This window comes from Coturnix japonica, chromosome 4 (genome assembly GCF_001577835.2).
Source record: "Coturnix japonica isolate 7356 chromosome 4, Coturnix japonica 2.1, whole genome shotgun sequence".
NCBI classification, from domain to species: domain Eukaryota; kingdom Metazoa; phylum Chordata; class Aves; order Galliformes; family Phasianidae; genus Coturnix; species Coturnix japonica.
Window position 1 is genome coordinate 80,556,975 of NC_029519.1, and position 20,163 is coordinate 80,577,137.

Below are 20,163 nucleotides of genomic sequence, written 5' to 3' on the forward strand. Positions count from 1 at the left end.
CAAAGAAATTGCTTGGAGAACAAGCAACATATTGGCTTTGTATTCTTAAATGAAGACTGAGGAATTCAGGGAAGAATATATTAATATATCCTGCTCCGACCAATAAAAAACAGCTCCCCACACCCACAGAGTGTTTCAAAATCCTGCTTTCTCTGCCTCTAGATGAAGCCTATCACCCGGAATCCCTACTTACCTTCCTTGATGTGTGTAGCAATACGCAGCCAGCACTTTCATTTTCAGCTGGAAAAGAAAAGAAAAACAGCGTTACTATCACAGGCGTCTGACAGGCAGCACAAGGCTCAGGACAAGGTGAAGTATCACTCTTGGCAGACAGAAGACTATATCTAGCGAAAAGCAAAGATTCAATTTTCACAGTATTTCCCATTTAGGAAATACAAACCAAGTGCAGAAACAGCCTTTTACTGTTCAACCACAATTTGAGTCTTGCAGCTTTCAGTTTTGTTCTTTCAAATTTCCTATGTGTTTTTACTCTTTACTACTCACCCCCCTCCCCACTGCTTCCCCCAAATCTAATTCTTAATACTTTAGGTAATCATTTAATCCCATGCATCGCTGCTTGATAGATTGAGGCTAAGATTGCATGAGTCATTCTCGTTTGGAAACCATTCTTGTCCTCGTTAAAAAGTCAACAATAACACCCAGGCACTTCCAAGGGAGCAGACTGTGAGAGATCACACGCAGTGACTCGAGGATGAGCATATTAGCGTCCCATCAACTCACCACTCTGCCTCCATAAATCAAAGCGTAAAGCAACAGAGCTCTTGAGAAAGAAAACTGCTGTTTGGAGACTATTAACTGTCACTCACTATGAAGTTGAGCTGCAGGGACAGAAGTGTACAAGAGCTGCTGGTTCAAAGAATAGCGTTAATGTTGTCTTAGGGTGTCTACGAAGCAGGTTTTGTAATATAAGCTAAAAAAAACACAACCAAATGAAATTTCATTGTTTTTGCCATGGCCCCCCTCTTTGCTGCCACGGTGGTACAGGGATGTAATAAGGAGTTACAGACATTCATGGGCAGACTTGTTTCTTCTACATACCTGGATTTTCCAAGCCTCTCAGAACTACTTCAATCCTACTCCACAGGATGATCTCACTACAAACTCAGCCCTGCTGCCCTCTATACTCAGCACTTTGAGTGCCATGCTCTGTTTTGTGCCCTACTCTACAGCATAGATATTGAGGACCTGGAGTGTGTTCAAAGAAGGGCAACAGCTATGAAGGGTCTGGAGCACAAGCTTTAGGGAGAGCCAGAGGGGAATTGGGATGGATCAGCCTGGAGAAGAGGAGGTAGTATTCATACGTAAAGGTTTAAAACACTGGGAAACAAACTGGAGACAGAGTTGACTCCACAGTAGAGGAAAAGAGGGAGAGGATTGCATTCATCTTTAAATAAAATGGTTCAGAGGCTTTGGTTACATCACTCAACTTCTTCTAAAGTTCACTTGGACACTCTACATGTGATTAAGAGCATCACTTAAATCTGCTGGCACAACAATTCCAATTATAACCGCTTTTGACACATTCTTTGGAAAGCACAAGCTGTTTTATCTTGAGAATGCTATTTATTATTAAGAAGTAAGCACGCAACTAAACCAGAAACATCAAGCATTTTCCCCAGGCTTTTACATTTGTAGTTCTTCAGCGCTCACTTACTCAATTTACAGCCTAATTACACATGCAGAAGTATGCTGGAAAATTTGGAAGCCATAAATATTCATTGAAGGGAAAACATGTTTCGGTTTTTCAGCTTTTGCATGAAATAGTCCTAGAGAAAAAACAGTCTTGAACAATAGCAAGCACGTGCTAAAAGCTGATATCTGTTCTCTGTCCTTCACACCATGCCTTTGTGTGCATGCAAATGCAACACAAATTCATGTTGTCCTTTTATCATGCAGCATCTCTTGGCTCCTCTTATCAGCTTCAAGTGCATATCAACCCTTTCTGTTGACAGCTCTCTCAAGTATTCATCATGAACCAGCTCTGAGTGCTGCTTTATCAACACAAGCAAAAACATCTAATTATGTCTGTTGGACCAGAATCTTTCAAACTTCACACACACACACCAAAAAAAAGCTATTCTGAACACAGAGGTGATGTTTTGGGAGCCTCATTCATCATTTCACCAAAGCAACGCACTGTTCAAACTCAGTCCAGGAAGAGGAGACTGATAGATATCACCATCCCAGTCCTGGGCTATCATCTTGAAGACCCATTGGAGTGCTATAGCATTGTTGAAGGACGGCTGCAAACTAACAGCAATATGGAATCATGATAGGACAAGAGGTAGCAGCCCTAAGTTGCACCAGGGGAGGTTCAGGTTGGATACTGGGGAAAATTCCTTCTCAGAAACAGAAATCAGGCACTGGAATGGGCTGCCCAAGGAGGTGGTAGGGTCACCATCCCTGGAGGTATTCCATAACCTTGAGAAGTAGCATCTGGGGATATGGTTTAGAGGGCATGATAGGGATGGGTTGGGCTTGGTGATTGTTGAGGTCTTTTGGAACCTTAATGAATCCATGAAGAACAGGGAAAAATACACACATTTCCCTATTGTGTTTGTGACTGACTTAAAGAACATCCACTTATGTACCACAGACAGAAGAATGTGATAAGCAAACCAGGATAAAATCATGCAGGAGATTGCCCATGACTCGTCTATTAAGTGATGGCTATACTCAAGCCTAAAACCAACATACATCTAACATCTATTTTCCTCAGCCTCCTGTACATTAATTGTCTTCCCCCTCCAGTTTTGGAGGAGCCATAAAGATGCAACACTCTCAACCTCTGCACTCAAGCACTTCACTGGGGGCAGAAAGGGCACAGAGAGCCACAGATTCACCCCCTATCTAGAGCAAGGCAGATTCTACCTACCAACCATCAACTACACTTTGCAACCAGGAATAATTTCACACCTGGGCATCAGGATGAAGTACACTTAGAGAGGTCAGGGTCACATAGTATTTCCATTTCTATTTTCATGGTTCTGCATGCTGCCAAAAGCAGGCTGCACAAGTTTATGTTAGGCAAGCGAGTGAGTTATGGGCATTTTATTGTCTTTGTCCTCTCACACAGAAAGAGCAGAGCTGCCAGGGCTGCTGACCTTATCTGTTAGGCTGTGCTCCAGGTTCCATCCAGAGGATAACCAAAAAGTCAGCAACACATCTCTGACATCCTCTGGGATCACACCAAGGCAACACACAAAGCTCAGATTTCTAGGAGGCGTGCATCCGTGCACACAGCGTTACCAAGTGCACTGTAAGCAGCTCTCTGGGAGTTAACATCAATGCTAGTAGTGGTGATGAACTGTCAACATTTGACTTGCTCTCATATGTCCTTGTGTGAGCACACTCAGAGCCCTGGAGGGACAACATGGCACGTCTCCATTTTTATCTACCCTTCCACTTGCAGAATCTGGATGGGTCCTGGGTGTGAACAAGGCAATTTCATACATGGAAGCAAGAAATGCAGCAGGAAATCTATTCCCTGAAACTTGAGGCAATTCCACCCTGGCTGCCTTTATGTAATATTACTGATAGCGACATAGACAAATGAAGTCTAATTGCCTTTTTTAGCCTCTCTTACATAATGACATCTATGCAAAGGCAGCCCTGGAAACAAACCCACAGAAGCCTTATGCCAAAGTTTAAGGCTATTCACATTGACATGGTAGATGCCCCTCCTTGAAGACACCCAAGGTCAGGAAGGACAGAGCTCTGAGCATCTGATGGAGCTGTAGATACCCCTGTTCATTGCAAGGGATTTGGAGTGCATGGCCTTAAAGGGCCCCTTCCAACTCAAACAATTAAGTGACTCTATGATCTCCTTTCCATTTCTTTCTTGCATAGGTTCACTGTGCTGCCCTTAACACCTGAAGAGACCGAAAGCTGTTGGAACAAAGCAGCCCTATGCAGAAGATATTTGCAGTATCTTTTCTTTGGAAGGTAGGAAAGCAAATCAGAAATCAAGAATGTTTTGGCTGTAGAGATGTAAGCACACTTTATATTAGATTTACATGCACTCTGCATATCCGGTTGAGCAGGCTAATAAATGACAGCAGAACACTATTGTAGCATTTTCGTAGTCTTAAAAAAAATACGAGGAACTGATGTAAGTGGAAGTACTTGAGCATGGATTGTTCTGTTTTATAAATGAAAAAATTTTGTCTAGGTATTAGTGATTTCTCCTGGGCCCTAAGCAAATCTAAGCTTCAACTACTTGTGTTGAACAACACTGCAAGCAGCAGGAACTCTTGCTTTTACCATTTTTTGCCTTTAAAACAAAATTAAATCCCAGCAACACACATCACGAGAAGAGCTCATTAGCAGTAGCAGAGGTTCCACTTGCTCCTTGCTGACAGCAAGGTATTGCACAAGCAGGATCTCAAGGGAACCCTTTGCTGCTCTACAATAACTGCGTTAAGTCTGGCCTCATTCCCATCAGACCTGAATGATTTTGGTCAGATATAAATGTTTGATAATTGTGTCTCAACCATCCCACATGCCCAAGATAGAACAGAGGGCAAAGGTGCAAGAGAAAGCTAAATATCATCTGAGTTCGTCCCTTCATCTGACACAGGTTAAAGGCAAGTGGCAATAAGAAACAGGCTGCCTGTTTCTGGTTCAGAGAGCATGGGGAGGAAACCCTCATCTGAATACTGCTCAGCACAGGCATTGAAACAACTGACCATTGCATTGAATTGCAGAACAGAGGCATCTTGCACAGACAGGACAATGGAGTTGAGTACTGTGCCACTCATCACACCTCCTAACTCAGAATCATACAATGGCCTGGGTTGAAAAGGACCACAATGATCATCTGGTTTCAACCCCCTGCTATGTGCAGGGTCACCAGCCAGCAGACCAGGCTGCCCAGAGCCACATCCAGCCTGGCCTTGAATGCCTGCAGGGATGGGGCATCCACAGCCTCCTTGGGCAACATACACTCCAACACGCATGTAACACAAAAGTGAATTTTCAACAACAGCAACAAAAAAAAGCTATGGTAGTTTTTGTGATTAAATTAGAAGGGGGGAGGGGGGAGCTCATTCCTATGCCAACTCGAGAGATAAAGCACTTCAAATTCTGGGGAAGCTGTCCCAAAGCAAAGGATCCAGAAAGGTGATTGTTGCCTTTGTGCAGAGCCGCCTGCACTCCCATCCCCACCTCCCTCAGCTTTGTGAGTGCTGCTTTGAAAACACCCCAGCCAGGAAATTGGGAAGGAGGCCATCCATCCCCCCCAACACAATCGGTGCATCCACTTTCCATTAGAGTATAGGAAGCTTCAGGAGTCCAACATCCCACCCTGACATCAAACTGCTAAAACAGGAGTTATCAGATGGAACGCGTGGGTCAGCATTGTGCCTCGAGACATAAAAAGGACCTTGGTATTAATGTGAGGAAATGTGACTATTGTGTACAGAATGATACCCATTCAGGCCCAGACCACTTGTCTCTGGAAGCTACTCTCTCTGGAATATCCTTGGCGCCAGCATCCAGTGTTTCTCCTCATCCCTTTTAGGAAAAAATAAAAAGCCATCTCTGCAGGGGCCAGCCGTGAGCCGGAGCCCCATGTTTTGCAGGGAGCAGCGGTGCACGTGCGTGCCTCCGGAGTGCGTTACAGGAAACCGTTCATTCCCCGTATCTAGGAATGATCAATTGTCCAGAGGGTGGAACAGGCTTTCATTTCTCACGAAGCGTAAAGCGTGTTCCGTTATTTGCCCCCCAATTCCTGCTCTAACAAAGCCACATCCTGCCTCCCCATTGGCTTTGGGCTGCCAGCAGGATTTTGCATCTCCCCCCACCCAAGCCCAAAAAAATGTTCCAGGCACCTCTCTGCAGCCAAAGCCACTGATACAGCCACCAGCTGCAAGCAGAAATGCATGGTGCAAAAGCTGAGAAATTACAGCTTCACCTGACAAACTATGCTTGGGTTCAGGGAAACACTACAAACCCCTCTACAACAGTCCAGTAAAGGGAAGGCAAAGGGGAAAACAAAGCCATTTCAAAACCCCAAGATGTAAAAAACAAGATCTCAATAACAAAGCTATTTGCCTAGATGATTAAAAAGACCTGCCAAGCAGGTGAGAGTGCCACAACTGCCTGCAATGTCATCTCCCCACACAATGTGCAATAGTCAGACTTGAGCTACCCACACATGCCAACCTTCAGAGTCCATCTAAAACAAACTGCTTTACTAATTTGTGTGGATTTATTTCCCAGGATGCTGCAGATGAAGCTGGAAGAAAGCAGCTGATCCACTGAGTTTGATGTTTCGGCAACAGGTTGAAACAATACCTGCAGACTCAGCTCCAGGGGAATTCAGGTACAAATTTACATATAAAATACACAAAGACTTCAATGCAATTCTAGATAGCACTAAGACAGAAGGCTTAGCACACTTCTAAGCAAGACGGTAAGGAAGGAGCCACAAAACCATGCAAGAGTGCCTGCAAGACGATACATATCTAGCCTGGTATGTACTTCACAAGTTGGACTTGAAGCTCCTTACAGATGCTTTCCAGCTCAGGGTATTCTATGATTCTACGAAATACCCATAGCTTGTAACATGCAGATCTAGAGAGGAAAACTTCCCCACTGCACACCAACTCATTGATGCCCCCCCATCCAATCTGGTACCAGTTCCCAGCTGGATCTACTACTAGGGGAAATTTCTCTTCCAAACAAGTGGCTATGCACTGGTACAGGTTAAATATCAGAGAATCATAGAATATGGAAGTGGTGAAGTCACCACCCCTGGAGGCACTGAAGAACTGTGGAGGTGAAGCACTGAGGAACACAGTCAGAGGGCACAGTGGGATGGGTTGGGCTTGATGACCTCAGAGGTCTTTTCCAGCCTTGATGACTGTATGATTTTACTGCACGCCTTCACTGCTATCTCAGCTCACCTCTCAGTCTCTTCATAAACCATCCTGATCTTTGCTCAGAAATGCAGACTTCAGACACTAAAACATCCAGCATCAGAGAACAACCCACCTTCATGGTGGTGCAGCCAATACTGGAGCTGGACTTAATCCTTACGAGTCCCTTCCAACTCTGGATATTCTATGATTCTACATTTGCTGAAAACAGATGTCTTATCACCAAAATGCAAGCTGGAAGACTCAAATACAGAGAGAATAAACTAAGTTTTTAATGGTTTCCACAAGGAAACAATAAAACACCCAAGATAAAGGACCCAAGTGTCAAGACGGAGAAGCATTTTAGTGCCTGTGCATCTGCACTGGCTTGGGCTCAACACTCAATGCAACAACAGCCAGTATTAGCTAAAAATGAGACAGGCAATACCTTAAGCCCTAGATTTCTTCAGGTTATCCTGTATTAAAACACATCTGTGCATGCAGCCCAGCATTTCATGACAATGGCTAATTGTCAGGGTTTTATGGGCTGTGCTACGTTTTGTTGGCTCAATGTTTAATCCCACCCAGAGGTCTTTTTAAGAACAGAATTACAGTAAAGTGCATCCAATTATGCTTGCAGTAAGCTGTACATCCATCATACCGAGATTAACAGCTCAACAGGACGATGGCAAAGCTGTTATCATGTCTGCAATTTGATTTAACATTACCAGCACCCAGCCCCTGGGGCATCAACTCATCCCCTCTGCAGGGGGCATTTTTGGATTGTTGGACCAACGCTATGCTAAGGTAAGTGGAAAGCTTGCAGCTTGCCATAAGATCTCCAAAAAGAGAGAATCTGGATATCACCTTCAGCTAAGAGCAAACTGCAATGACCAGAAGAGGCATGCAGAGGAAGTGATGGACCTCTAGGAGGTCTTTTCCAACCTTAATGATTCTACATGAAAGAGGCCTTTAGACTCAAGGGCCTCATTCACCCAGCTTGAAGAAAGCAAGAAAATAAGATGAAGATGAAAAAGATTCATTCTCACATTCACTTTTACACTGGGTTTAAAGAATATCAGAATCTTTGGTGCATGAGCTCATTTTGGAGTTGGAAATGAACTGTATAGGGAAGGTTCTTGCATTGCCTGGAGAAAACCTAATGCTTTCCTCCCTCCCCAAAGCTGGAAACGTGTTATAAATTTACAGCATTCATGGGTTAGGGATTCAAAGCACAGATATAGAACCAAGTAACCAGAGAGCAACAGCAATGCAAGGGAATTTCTGAACCTCTCCCCTCCCTTCCTGAGTTCAGCAAAGAGCATTACATGCAGAAATGCCTTGGTCATGGCATAGTTAAACTTAATTTCTGGGAAGAAAATAGATTGAAAGCAGGGCTTGTTTCCCCATTGCAACCTCTCCACCCTTAGCAGTTCAGGCTTCTTTCACAAGTCAAGGTGAGCCCCCAGAGCTCTTTCAACCACCCAAGAAGTCAGCTACGCCTGCACATCCAGATTTGGCATGTATAAAAATCAACTCTTAAAGATACTCCATCAAAAGAACCTTTAATAAAGAGCTGAGAGACTAGGTAAGCTAAACACACGGATTTTGAGGAGCTCTATGCTTGATAATCACTAGAGAACCTGGATTTTTGACACCTGGCCCACTTGGTCACCATCAAGCAAACAAACCTCACTCCACACCTTCTCTTCTTAAAGCCTGGTTTTAAGATATGAACCCTCGTGTTTGGAAAGGACACTCCAGCACATCAGAAGTCCGTTTCTCCTTTAAGCATCCCAAACAGCTGAAGAAAAAGGATACAACTAATTCCACCTCAAATATCACTGCTTGAGGCAAATAAGCAATGTTTTTTGGTTTTTTTTTTTGGTCCTCTTTTGAATGGGACAGAAAACATTTACAAAAAGTCCAGGAGGACACACAAGGAAAATCAAACTTTTTCACATGCAGAAGAATCCACAGCATGTACATTCCTTATCCCCCAACAACACCCCAAGGCATTAAGTCCAGACTCATCACAGCGCAGCGGTTCATTTTAAGTCTTTCAATTAAGATGGCATTTGTAAAATTGCAGGCTTGCAAATTGCTAGATATTAACCTTAAGTCACCTTAAGTCAGATTCAGAAAGCAGACCTGTGTAGCCAGGCAGAGGTCTGCACCACACCACATGTTCACTGCATCAGCAAGTGCACTCTGTAGATATATCAGGATCTGCACCTACTATGAAAGCCAGGTTTGCTACCTCGTCTTCTTTACCACTTGCACATGCATTGCAAGCTTAAAATCATGTGATGGGGTGAAAACACAAAGTGAAAGTTCCAGCATATGCTGCACTGTTCATTTGGCACCAGTGCCAACAACCACCATCCCACAGAGCCTCCTCCACTGCACAAAGCTGTTCTGTCTGTAGCAGACACAAATGTTGAAGATGATTTAAGGAAATTTGGCACTTGGGGGGCCAAAATTCCTAGGGGCAGGTCACTATGTTTACAAATAGAGCCTGGCACACAACAGTATTTCTACACATTGGGGACATACTAAGGATCATTTAAATGCAACACTGGATACCCACACACAGTTGATGCTTTTTTGTTTCTACTGATCAACTAATTTCTCAACAAATTGTCTCCCCACTACAGCCAAAAGCAACCAAGCTTCACCAACACCATTCTGTCCTGTGCCTTGCACCTCCCCTAAGAGCCAAGGGCAGGGACCAGCCTCACTTAATACACTTATCACAACAGAACACAACTTACGGCTGCAGTCCTGGATTCACACACTCAGCAAGGCAAAGCAAATAGGAACATCCATTATATTTACTGATGCAAAGCTATGCATGCAAGAGGGAATCTCCTTCATTACACTGTAGGCTCCATCACTCACCAGCAGTGTTGGGTGGCACCTCCAAGTTGACGTTGACAAAAAACCGTATGCTGTCTCCCGAAACGATGGAGGAGTTCACGGCATCAAAGAGCTCCTCTCCTCCCGTCTCCTCCTTGGTCTCACAGCCATCATCAGTGTCACACTTGAGGTACCCTGCCAACAAGAAGGACATGCGGTTACAACCACACCAGGAGCTGCGCTGGGCCCACAGCAACATGGGCACACATACGAACCCACGGCTGCTGATAAGGGCTGAAGGTGCTCAGCCTTTGTGGCCCCACGGCCTCGCAAGGGCCTTCTCCTCGTCCTCATGGGGCAGCTGCCACAATGAAGAGCTAATGGGCTCTCACAAGGGTCCCCAGAACAAGCAGCAGGGCCTGTATCCATCACAGCCACCCCACTGTCTGGCCACATGCTTGTGGTCTGCATTGGGTACAGTAAGGTGGGGAGCTCCAGCACCAAACTGTGTCACCAACGGCCTAACGGCATCAACTGAACCCTCCCTACAGCTCTGCACAAAAGCATGGAGGAGAAAGGGGGGTTTCAGACTTTAGGACCCCATTGGTGACACACAATGCACCACTGAGCAGCTGTGTATCCTCACAAGGATGTGGACAAGTTAAGGCCCTGCCCACAGCAAGCCAGGCCTTCAGCAGAACAGCACTAAGCGATGGGCTCTCTCAGGTCCAAAATCTGGATGAAAGCTTGGCCTGCAGACCCAAAACATTGGTATCTTTCAGCTGTGCCATTGGTCTAACCCAAGGTGTTCACCCACTCCACATATCAGGTTTTAAACCAAGGGAATACAGTGGTTTCCAAGGAGATGCAGATGGACAGACTGACTTGGAGCTCCCCACAAGCCAAGCAGCAGGTTACAGGAGGGGACAGCACAGAGGAAGAGAGACAAGTTCCTTAATTACAGCAGACAACTCCTCACCCTCTTGCAACATTTTAATTAGAGTTTAACCTAGTTGCGTTCAGCAGCAAGGCTGGCTTGCTGTGATGTTTTCTTGCAGAGCAGCTGGAGGATTCTTGCGGTGCGCTCTAATTTTGTTCAATTAGAAGAATTAGTGACATTATAGAATGTCATTTTTATTACTATTATTGTTATTAACACGTTGCTAGGATTATTCAGCAGCTCCTACCCATCCCCTGACAACTCTTTGATGCAGGAAGGGTATATTTCATTAGCTTGCTTTGGGCACTGCTGCAGAATGAAGAGGGTGAGGTTCAAGGTAGAAGGTTGAATGGAAACTCTTAAATATTGATAGCTTTTAAAAAGCAAACATGAATGCAGTGGCACCAAAAGAAGCAGCTGAGAGCAGTGCATGCAGTTTTGCAGTGATCTCAAGCCAGTAGATCAGCACTGCAAAACAAGTAAGACACTGTGAGCAAGGGAAGCCACAAACAGGAACTCTGCAAGGCAGGACAGGGGCTGCAGCCCTTCCTGCTGCAAGCTGCATGCCAGCACGCTCCTCGTGAGTGCTCAGCATCTCCCAGAGAGGACTTGGAGGGGGGACAAGGGGCTCAACAAAGAGAAGATGTCAAAACAGGTCTCACATCTTCATCCTTTATGCTGAGTGGGTCGGATAAGAGGTACCTGAAGTGGGATTCAAGCACACAGCACATGGTTGACTTCCCCTTCCCCTCCCCCCCCCAACCCATCCCAGTGTAATTAAGGCTCGGGTAAGAACGAAGCAGAAAAGCTTATATATTTGCTTTCCAAGCCCTGAAAGCAAAGAAGGCTGGAAATGGGAGATAAATGGTGCAGGAGCTGAAAGAAGGGCAAGGGTGGAGTAAGATCTCAGGGTTGGGCAGAGGTCAGCAAGGACTCTGGCAAGGGAAGCATCCTCAGTTCCTCCCTCCTTAGGGGAGGAAAGAGCAAAACAAAAGGCAGCCGAGCTGCATGTCCCTTGGGCAAGGGACGGACAAAACACACTGCTTGCAAATAACCCCAAACCTGAGCTGTACAGGAACTGCACTCCCAGACAGGTGTCTGCTTTATCACTAAACCCTCTCCTGTTTTGAAGCCAGCAGCTTATTCAATCTGCCAGGTATTATAATGAGAGCAGCTTATGCCTGTTGAGTGCAGAACCACCTCAAGGTGTATGTGTGGCAGATGAACCTTTACTCCAAAGACAGCACAGGAGCTGTCTCCAGCCCTAGCAGCTGCTTTCTCCCATCACCCCAAGGATCATTGCATCACCCTACATGACAAGGTCAACGCATCAGACCTCTGAGCACAGCAAGTGTCACTTCAGCCTCAAATAGAGGGTAGAAGCACCACAACAACGATTTTGCTAGGTCTGAGCCCAGAGTTAGGAACTGAGGTCAGGCTGCCTGTGAAGATCAGCCAGCAGAGCCCACCTGAACCTTGAAGAACAATCTACCGTCAAGAAAATTCCCCTCAGCCCTTCAGGACTCATTTGATAAGGGACAGAAACAGAAAAGCATGAAAAGCAGTAGCCAAGAACAGGTACCATCCTGCTGGAACAAAATCCCCTCTTAACTGCAGGCAGCCAGAACCAGCCTTGACCTCAAGTCCCTCTATTCTTCAGCCCATTGCCTGCAATGTGAAAATAAGCCACTACCCCATTTTATGCAGGTTCTGGGAAGAAAAATGCAGTTTTTTTCCCCTCACCCTTCTTTACTAAATCATCACCCTGCTCCCTGTAAACCATGCCTGGCTCAGATCTGACTTCTTCCACATCAATATCCATCCCAGTCCTTCTCTTTATTCCCATCAGTTTTGTCAGAGCTACTCCAGTCCTGCTGCTATCAACTATCCAAACACAGACAACATGATTACACTGCAGCTTTTCTATTACTATTTTCTTTTGAGCTGGTTTGTGAGAACCCTGGGTTCTGACTGGGAGAGCAATGAATTGGCCTGCAACCATTGGAGGTGGCAGTACCTCTCCTGCTGATGTGTTAGGAGCACCTGGCAGCTGCAGCAATGAAATCAGGGACAGTTATCAGAAAGTACAACTTCACCCCCATATATGTTCCCTAGAAAGGCTACAGACTCCATGGAACCGAGTGCAGACAACTTTTCTAATGACATCCCAGGCTGGATGTGGCTCTGGGCAGCCTGATCTGGTGGTTGGTGACCCTGCCCACAGTCAGTGAGTTGAAACTGGATGATCTTTGAGGTCCTTTTCATTCTATGATTCATACTATGACATTATCCCATACCCCAAGCTACATGACTCAAGCCAGACACAGCCATATCATAACCCTCTTCATGCCAGAAAGCTCAGTTGCATTAGAAGGGACATGGTTTAGTGGGAGCTAATGGTAATAGGTGAACAGTTGGGCTGGATGATCTTTTAGGTCTCTTCCAACCTTGGTGATTCTATGATTCTAAGAAATCTTTTGAGCTCAGAGGAAAACAGATGATTTTTAATGAAACTTCTAGGCACAGATGGTAGCTAGTTGCAAGACAGTCATTTTTTTTTCCAATGCAGCACTGGTCACCTCACCAGAATATCAATAACAGTATTCTCTGAGCTCCTGGCAGATTCAGCCAGACATTTTACCCTGGGAAATGCAAAGACTTTCCTTCCAGCTTCACTGACTTGGATGTTTTTTGTCACTAATACTAATCCATTCCAAACTGAAATCAAATCGTTTGCCTCCCACTTTGCGTTTCAAGCCATGCACTTCACATAAGCTGAACACACAGCTTTGCCACTGTTTAGATTCAGAGAATCATTAAGGCTGGTAAAGACCACTAAGATCACCAAGTCCAACCATTAACCCATCACCACCACATCCACTAAACCATGTCCTTCAAATCAAGCATAGGAGTTCATAGGTTCTTGTTTTGAATGAGTCTATAAATGTACCCACTTTCTCAACAGGAAACTCAGATTAATTGTGAGATTAATTATGGCAAGACTAAAAGGAACAGTAATAATATACATCCTACAGCTTTTAAAAGTAAGGGGAGATAGACTCATAGAAAGGTTGGGGTTGGAAGGGACCTTTAAGATCATCTAGCACCAGCCCCTCTGCTATAGCCAGGGACACCTCCCACTAGACCAGGCTGTTGAAATAGACATCCACTGGGATATGGGCATCACCCATATCTACCTACAAACTAGTTCTGATGCAAGCATTTAAAACAAGTCACTTCATTTGATTTTTCCAGTCCTGGGGATTTTCAGCTTGCTTTAACCAACAATAGGCATTAAGTTTCAAGAAGAGCACAAGGCTTTAATTAGCCTAAAGCAACATCCCCCCCCAAAGCTGCAAGTTAACAGGTTTGCTTTGTTGCTTCCACCTCTGTATTGACCCTTTACACACTGCACACAAAAAAAGGGGGCTCATGTTGCCTCCAGTGGGCAAATAACCTTACACTTGGTTAACACTGGAAAGGATAAAGTAATCAAGGATGAAGGAGATGGTTAGAAGCACTTTGTACAAGCATTACCAGTTCTCCAGAAACAAGAATTGAAATAGCATCCTGCACACAGACACAAAAATGCTAAATCAGGGTGAGCTTCCAGTCACACATCATGCTGATTTAGAATCATAGAACCCTGAGAGTTGGAAAACATCTTTAAAGGTCACCTAGTCCAATTGCCCTGCAATGAACAGGGATACACACAGCTAAATCAGTGTAATTACTTAACGCTAAGTCATTTCAGATGGAAGAGCGATTGTATGGATGTAGGAGCAGGTTCTCAGGTAGATGTCTGCCTAGATTTTATATCTTCCTCCTGAGGTCAATCTTCAAAGCCAGTTTGGTTTGGTGGTTAGTTTTGTGCGTGTCTTTTGGTAACTTACAAGTCTGAAAAGCAGTCATGAAAAAATTCCTTCTTCCTAACAAATGGGTTTATATCAGACAAGCCAAAAGTTAGTGCTGTAGCAATAGAACACCACTCTCCAAAGGCTGCTATCAAGTCACATTATGCAAGGCTCTCTCCAAAATTAAAATTTTAAGCCACACTGATTAAACAAAGCAGTTCTGCATACAGCTGGATGCCTGATAGAACAACATTAAGCTTTTCCTTTGGTTTACAGTTGAGAGATCCCCTGGCAAAGCTCACTATTTGCAGCCTAGGAGGTTTACCCACCCTGCGGCAGGCAGCCACATGGAAAGGTTCTGCCAACCCAATGCTCAGGAGCTGTCCATAGCCCATGATGTTGGACTGCTTAAGGCTTGCTGACAACAAGTTGGCAAGAAGGGTCCAGATCTGACTCCTGTGCTTATGTAAGGAGATATCCTTTATTACACTGAATGCTTTCTGCTAGCACGAGCATAAAGAATCACAGAATCATTAAGGTTCCAAAAGGTCTTTCAGATCGTCAAGTCCATTCCTCCAATCCATCCCCACCATGCTCCTCAGTACCATGCTTCTTGATATGCTACATTCAAGATACTCTAGTTTCCCAGCACCTCCAGCATGGATCTGGGAGGAGAAATACATTTTCTCTATATAACACTACTTGAAGAAGACCTATAGAGTAGCTGTGCTCAAAGAGGTTTTTTCTGTGCTTTTTTCTTATTTGAGTGGATGTGATTCTTGATCCCAACCAAGCTGGGTAAATGTGAAATTAACTCAGTACACTATAAAAGTAGAGATGCCCCGCTAGGAAATGCATTCAAAACATTTCAAAGCATTTGAATGAGCATACTATGTCATCATTGTCAGCTTGCACATAGCTTTTTAGACATACTGGATGGTCACACTGACTTCTCTAGATCACTTACATGGGATTTAGAGAGCATCTTCCAACTTCATTCCCTCTACATGTAGAGATTGAGAGACAGAATAGCTGGGGAAGTGTTGATGATGTTTCTTGGCTCTAGCGTAACTATTAGGATCCCGACAGGTACAGGTTTGCAGACTTCTGTAGTAATGGCCCTGTGCTATGTAGATGTCAATGCATTACCTAAGCATCCAGGGTGCTTCAATACCACAGACTGAACCACAATTTCCTCAGGTAAAATTAACAAGTTAAGTGTCCAGCAAACGAGCTATTAGAAATGACCCCATATTCTCTACGTAATAAATACCTCCACTACCGGCCAGCCATAATTTCTCACTTCCCCACTTCCAACCTTATTTCAAAGTCTGTCTTTTGTCATGAAGAGCCAGATGGAAGTATAAACTTTCCCCTGCCTCTTCAGTAATAATTCATAACAGAGCTGAAAGAACAGATCTGCTGCAGAAAACACCCAGGCACTTTTGAATTAATTCCAGTATTGTATTTTGCAGCCAGATTTCTAGGAAACGTTGTGAATAATCCAAGTAATTCAGTGGGGCTTTATTTTGTTTTGGTTTTATTCTTTAAAAACACAGCAGCACGTGGAATTTCAGCTCTGTATCAGAACCCACAGAAATCAGGAATGTTTGTTTTATTCTGTGCCTCCTGATAGAGGGTTCTTAAAGTAACCATCTGAAGAGATCCCCCTCAGTCTCTCTATCCTAGTCTATGATTATATCTATAGGTAGCAGAAGTGCAATTCCTGCCCTTAAACTGAGCATCTCACCAGGGGAACCCATTGCAAAGGGATTTGTTTCATGAAGGCATTTAGATTTATCTCCTAGCCAAGCAAACAATTCCAAACCAAAAAGAAATCTGAAGAATACACAAATGCACTACACATACTGAACTAACTGCAAGCTGAAAACCAAAAACAAGGAGATAAAATATATCCAAACATCCCAAGCCAGACAGGGGCCCTTCAGCACAACTGCAATTTCTTCTGCCAGCAAAACCAATTAATAAGTCAGAGGAGACCAAGCGGTGAGGGATTTGCTCCAGAAGACAAAAAATTGATGCTGCAATGGCTGTTGAGCCAGCTTTAAAACAATGCAGCAATTCAGATATCCCCAGCACTACTCTGGGACTCCTTTCCTGGGATTTTGCACTAGAAAAATTTCATTCTCATATCTTATCGGAGAAAGGTCTTGTGTCAATTAAGAAGCTCATCACACATTGGCAGAACATAATTGCTTGCAGCTAATAATGATGCCTTTAGAGCTAATCCACTTGTGGGGAATGCTGGATGCTCACCCTCCCCATTCCCTCATTACCTGGGCACAGGAGGTTGATAGACAAGAAACAAGGCAATGCAGGGTTTGGCAAGTCATTCTCAGAACTGATTGCCAAGCTGCATTTCATCAAGACTCCAATTATCTTTAAGTTTGGATTGAGTCTACTCATCTCATTAGTTACTTAAATTTGCCAAGAAAACTCATTTGAGAAAACAGCCCAAAGAGTCAAACGACAAATGCACAGCCTGCATCAACACATCACCACACTGTGCCAGAGTTTTTGTTCTTTTTATGTGAAAAAGGCTCAATTCAGACAAGAGCGTGAGTAGAAAACAGATTTTCAGCAAGAGGCTGCTGTCAGAAGACAGCTACCAAATGTAATGAAACATAAGAATGAAAAGCAGGACGTGGCCAACAGCCACCACCATACCTGCTGTCACACCATGCTCTCCATTACCAGAAGCTTCTAACTGGGCAGATATGAAATTATTTCCTCATTTTTCCTCTTAACATTACTACTGCAGAGCAGCTTCCCATTGGGTTCTTCTAGCAGTAACTGAGAACTGGAGGATGCCATAAGCCTGCAATTTGTGCCCAAAAGCATGGGCTCCCTTTGATCATCATTCCAGATGTTATTTTTTCCTCAACAAAGAAGTTGAGCATATTAACACATACCAGGAGACCATAAAAACCCCTCTGAGCTCTCAGAATAACCGCATATCAGCATCCATTCAATAGAAATTTCTTCCTGAGCCTTTTTCAGCTCTTCACTATCTAATAAAGTGAGCTACAAATTACTAAATACCACACTTTCTATCCAGAAGAGTGTTACAAAGCACCGTGTTGGTGCCACAGCAGCCATTACCCTTGACACAACACCTTAAAAGCTGACATTTCAACTTTAGCTTATGCCTTAATATTGCTGCACTTGTTATTTAGAACACAAGAGTAAGAAACACTCGCTGGCAAGATAATCTTTGAGTAATGCTTAAGATTTGCCCTGAAACAAAAACATCCTTACTATAAAATATACAAAAAAAAACCCCACATGTACACACAAGATCTCATGAGGAGATAAGGAGAAAGATGTGCTGTACAAAGAGAGAGTATCAAGAGATGTTTATCAACCACTGAGGGGGGAAAAAAGAGCGCTAAGTAAACCAAAGGAAGAGTTGATTTTGGTTTTGCTTTTTAGTTGTATATTTTTGAGGTTTGGGTTTTTTTCCTTTAAAAAAAAAAAAAGCTTAATTTCTTATTCTTTGAAACTTTCAGGGTGGGGCAAGAGCATATGTTGGTCTCAATGCCAAAAGAGGCTGATCTAAACAAGTGGTGCCAAGAAGCAGCTTAATGATGACAGCTGCCAAACAAGCTGCTTTAGGAAACATTTCTTCTCCATAGGAATGGCCAGGCACTGGCACAGCTGCCCAAGGAGTGATGGGGTCACCATCCATGTAAGTGCTCCAGAACCATAGAGATGTGGCACTGAGGGACGTGGTCAGTGGGCACAGTGAGATGGGTTGGGGTTAGAGATCTTAGAGGTCTCTCCCAGCCTTAGTAATTCGATGAATATAGGCATCTTTCTTCAACCTATGCAACATCCTATAGAGATATCTATACAACACAGTTCAACTAGGGAGTGGAAGGTGACTGATCACCAAGCACTACATTCTTTCTGAAGGTCAAGCACTGTTTTCTGCCCTTCCATTACTTCATCCAGTGAGCAGAAAGAATCTCTTAGTAGAGCTGACAGTACTTGCTTCCAGTTTCATCCCTTTACTCCTAGAGACTGGCTCTGTTTAGCCCTTCCAGAAAAGGTGAATGAGCCCAGAGAAAGTGCTGACAACAATAATGCTGGATCTACTGCAGCTGCATCTGGCACATACTCTGCTTCCCCTTTCCAGATGTTAACTTAAAAGCTTGTCCCTGGAACACAAACTATGAGCCTTCTGACAGCTATAAGCATCCGCAGGCCTCAGCAACAGGAGTATTTCAGTCCTCTGACTTTCACCATTGGGAAATCCAGAGCACTTGGTGTACTATTTCTCAAGGCAAGAAATCCCATACCTTCATAGAGTGCATCCTACTGGGACTGGCCTTTGGTTGGTACCTCAAAGCCATCTCTCCTTAACAGCATTTCCCCAAAAACCAAAATAGAAGTTGGAACTTCAGTGCACTTCGGGTTCAGCTGTATGCAATTTCTGCCCTTCATCATTATAATGCCTTTTAGAACTCAGCCACCTTTGCTAAGGCAAATGATACAAGCTTACAAATGCCACAACTTAATCTCAGTTCAAAGAAAAATCCTTGAGAGCATCCTGCACTAAAACACTCATTTGCTGAGACTCTCAATGTTTGTTTGATGCTTTTGGCAGAACATCTCCAAAGGGATCTGACACTTTTGCTTGATCTCCACTCCAAGAAGACTGAAATAAATACACTCAGACTGCAATACAGGAAGCCATCCTAAAAAGGACTGGGAAAACAAAGAGCCACCCTGCGTAGTCAGTGCTGACAGCACGAAGGTGATTATTTACTGATTTGAATATCTGAAACATCTACAGGACATAAAAATGCAGAGTCTGCTTCCAGTACTAGATTACACAACCACCGTGCAAAGCCTGCATCCGCATGCTCCTTAAGCTACATGAATTTTGCATCACCCGTTTCAAGTTCTTTGCTCTCCTTCCAATAAAGTGATACAGCATATAAGTAAGTCAAACAATACTTGCCACTCTCTTCAAAGAAGTATCCATTCCTTGACATCGCTGCTGGTGGAGATTCTACAAAGAGGAGAAAAAAAACAGGAAGCACGTGAATCATTCTGATGCTGGACACCTTCACCTTATTGCTATGTTCACTCGAATTACAGCCTCAAAATACCACAGGCAGAGATCTTATTGAATGTGGCAACTTTAGCACTTTGTTTATGGACTTCAGCATTTGCCTGAATAACTCATGCAGTTGCAGTTACTGCAGGAAAACAGGCAGTCTCAGACAACCTGGTCTGGAACCACTGTATCAGAGTGACCTATTGAATCCAAACAAATGCACGCACAAATAATAGATGCTAAGTACCCAAGAGGTTTTTTAAAAAACACAAGGCATAATGAAGTTCAGTCTGTATCTTACACATGGATAAAGAGAACCAGTTCAGTGTAGCAATAAATTCAGATAAGAACAGGACTTCACAGCTTATTCCACTACCCCTTATCATTAGGACATCCCCAGAATAGTCCTTGGTACTATTCAAAGACAGGCACCAACATCTGCACTAAAGGAGTCTTGCAAGGACATCACAAATGGGAGATTACACCAACCAAGAGCAAATCCACTCATAGCAGCAGCACAACCAAATCCTGGCAATTCATTTT

General features: G+C 43.9%; 1 protein-coding gene across 8 annotated transcripts in view; it reads right to left on the reverse strand.

Annotated features, from left to right (window-relative positions):
- Nucleotides 1–20,163, reverse strand: part of SLC4A11 (solute carrier family 4 member 11) — a 124,539-nt gene that overhangs the window by 52,390 nt on the left and 51,986 nt on the right. For all 8 annotated transcript variants that reach the window (XM_015863019.2, XM_015863024.2, XM_032444207.1 and 5 more), the window contains exons 2-4: nt 19,522–19,572; nt 9,783–9,935; nt 194–240 (exon numbers count right to left, since the gene is read on the reverse strand). In XM_015863019.2, coding sequence (XP_015718505.1) covers nt 194–240; nt 9,783–9,935; nt 19,522–19,572 — 251 coding nt within the window. The remainder of the gene's footprint in view (nt 1–193; nt 241–9,782; nt 9,936–19,521; nt 19,573–20,163) is intronic.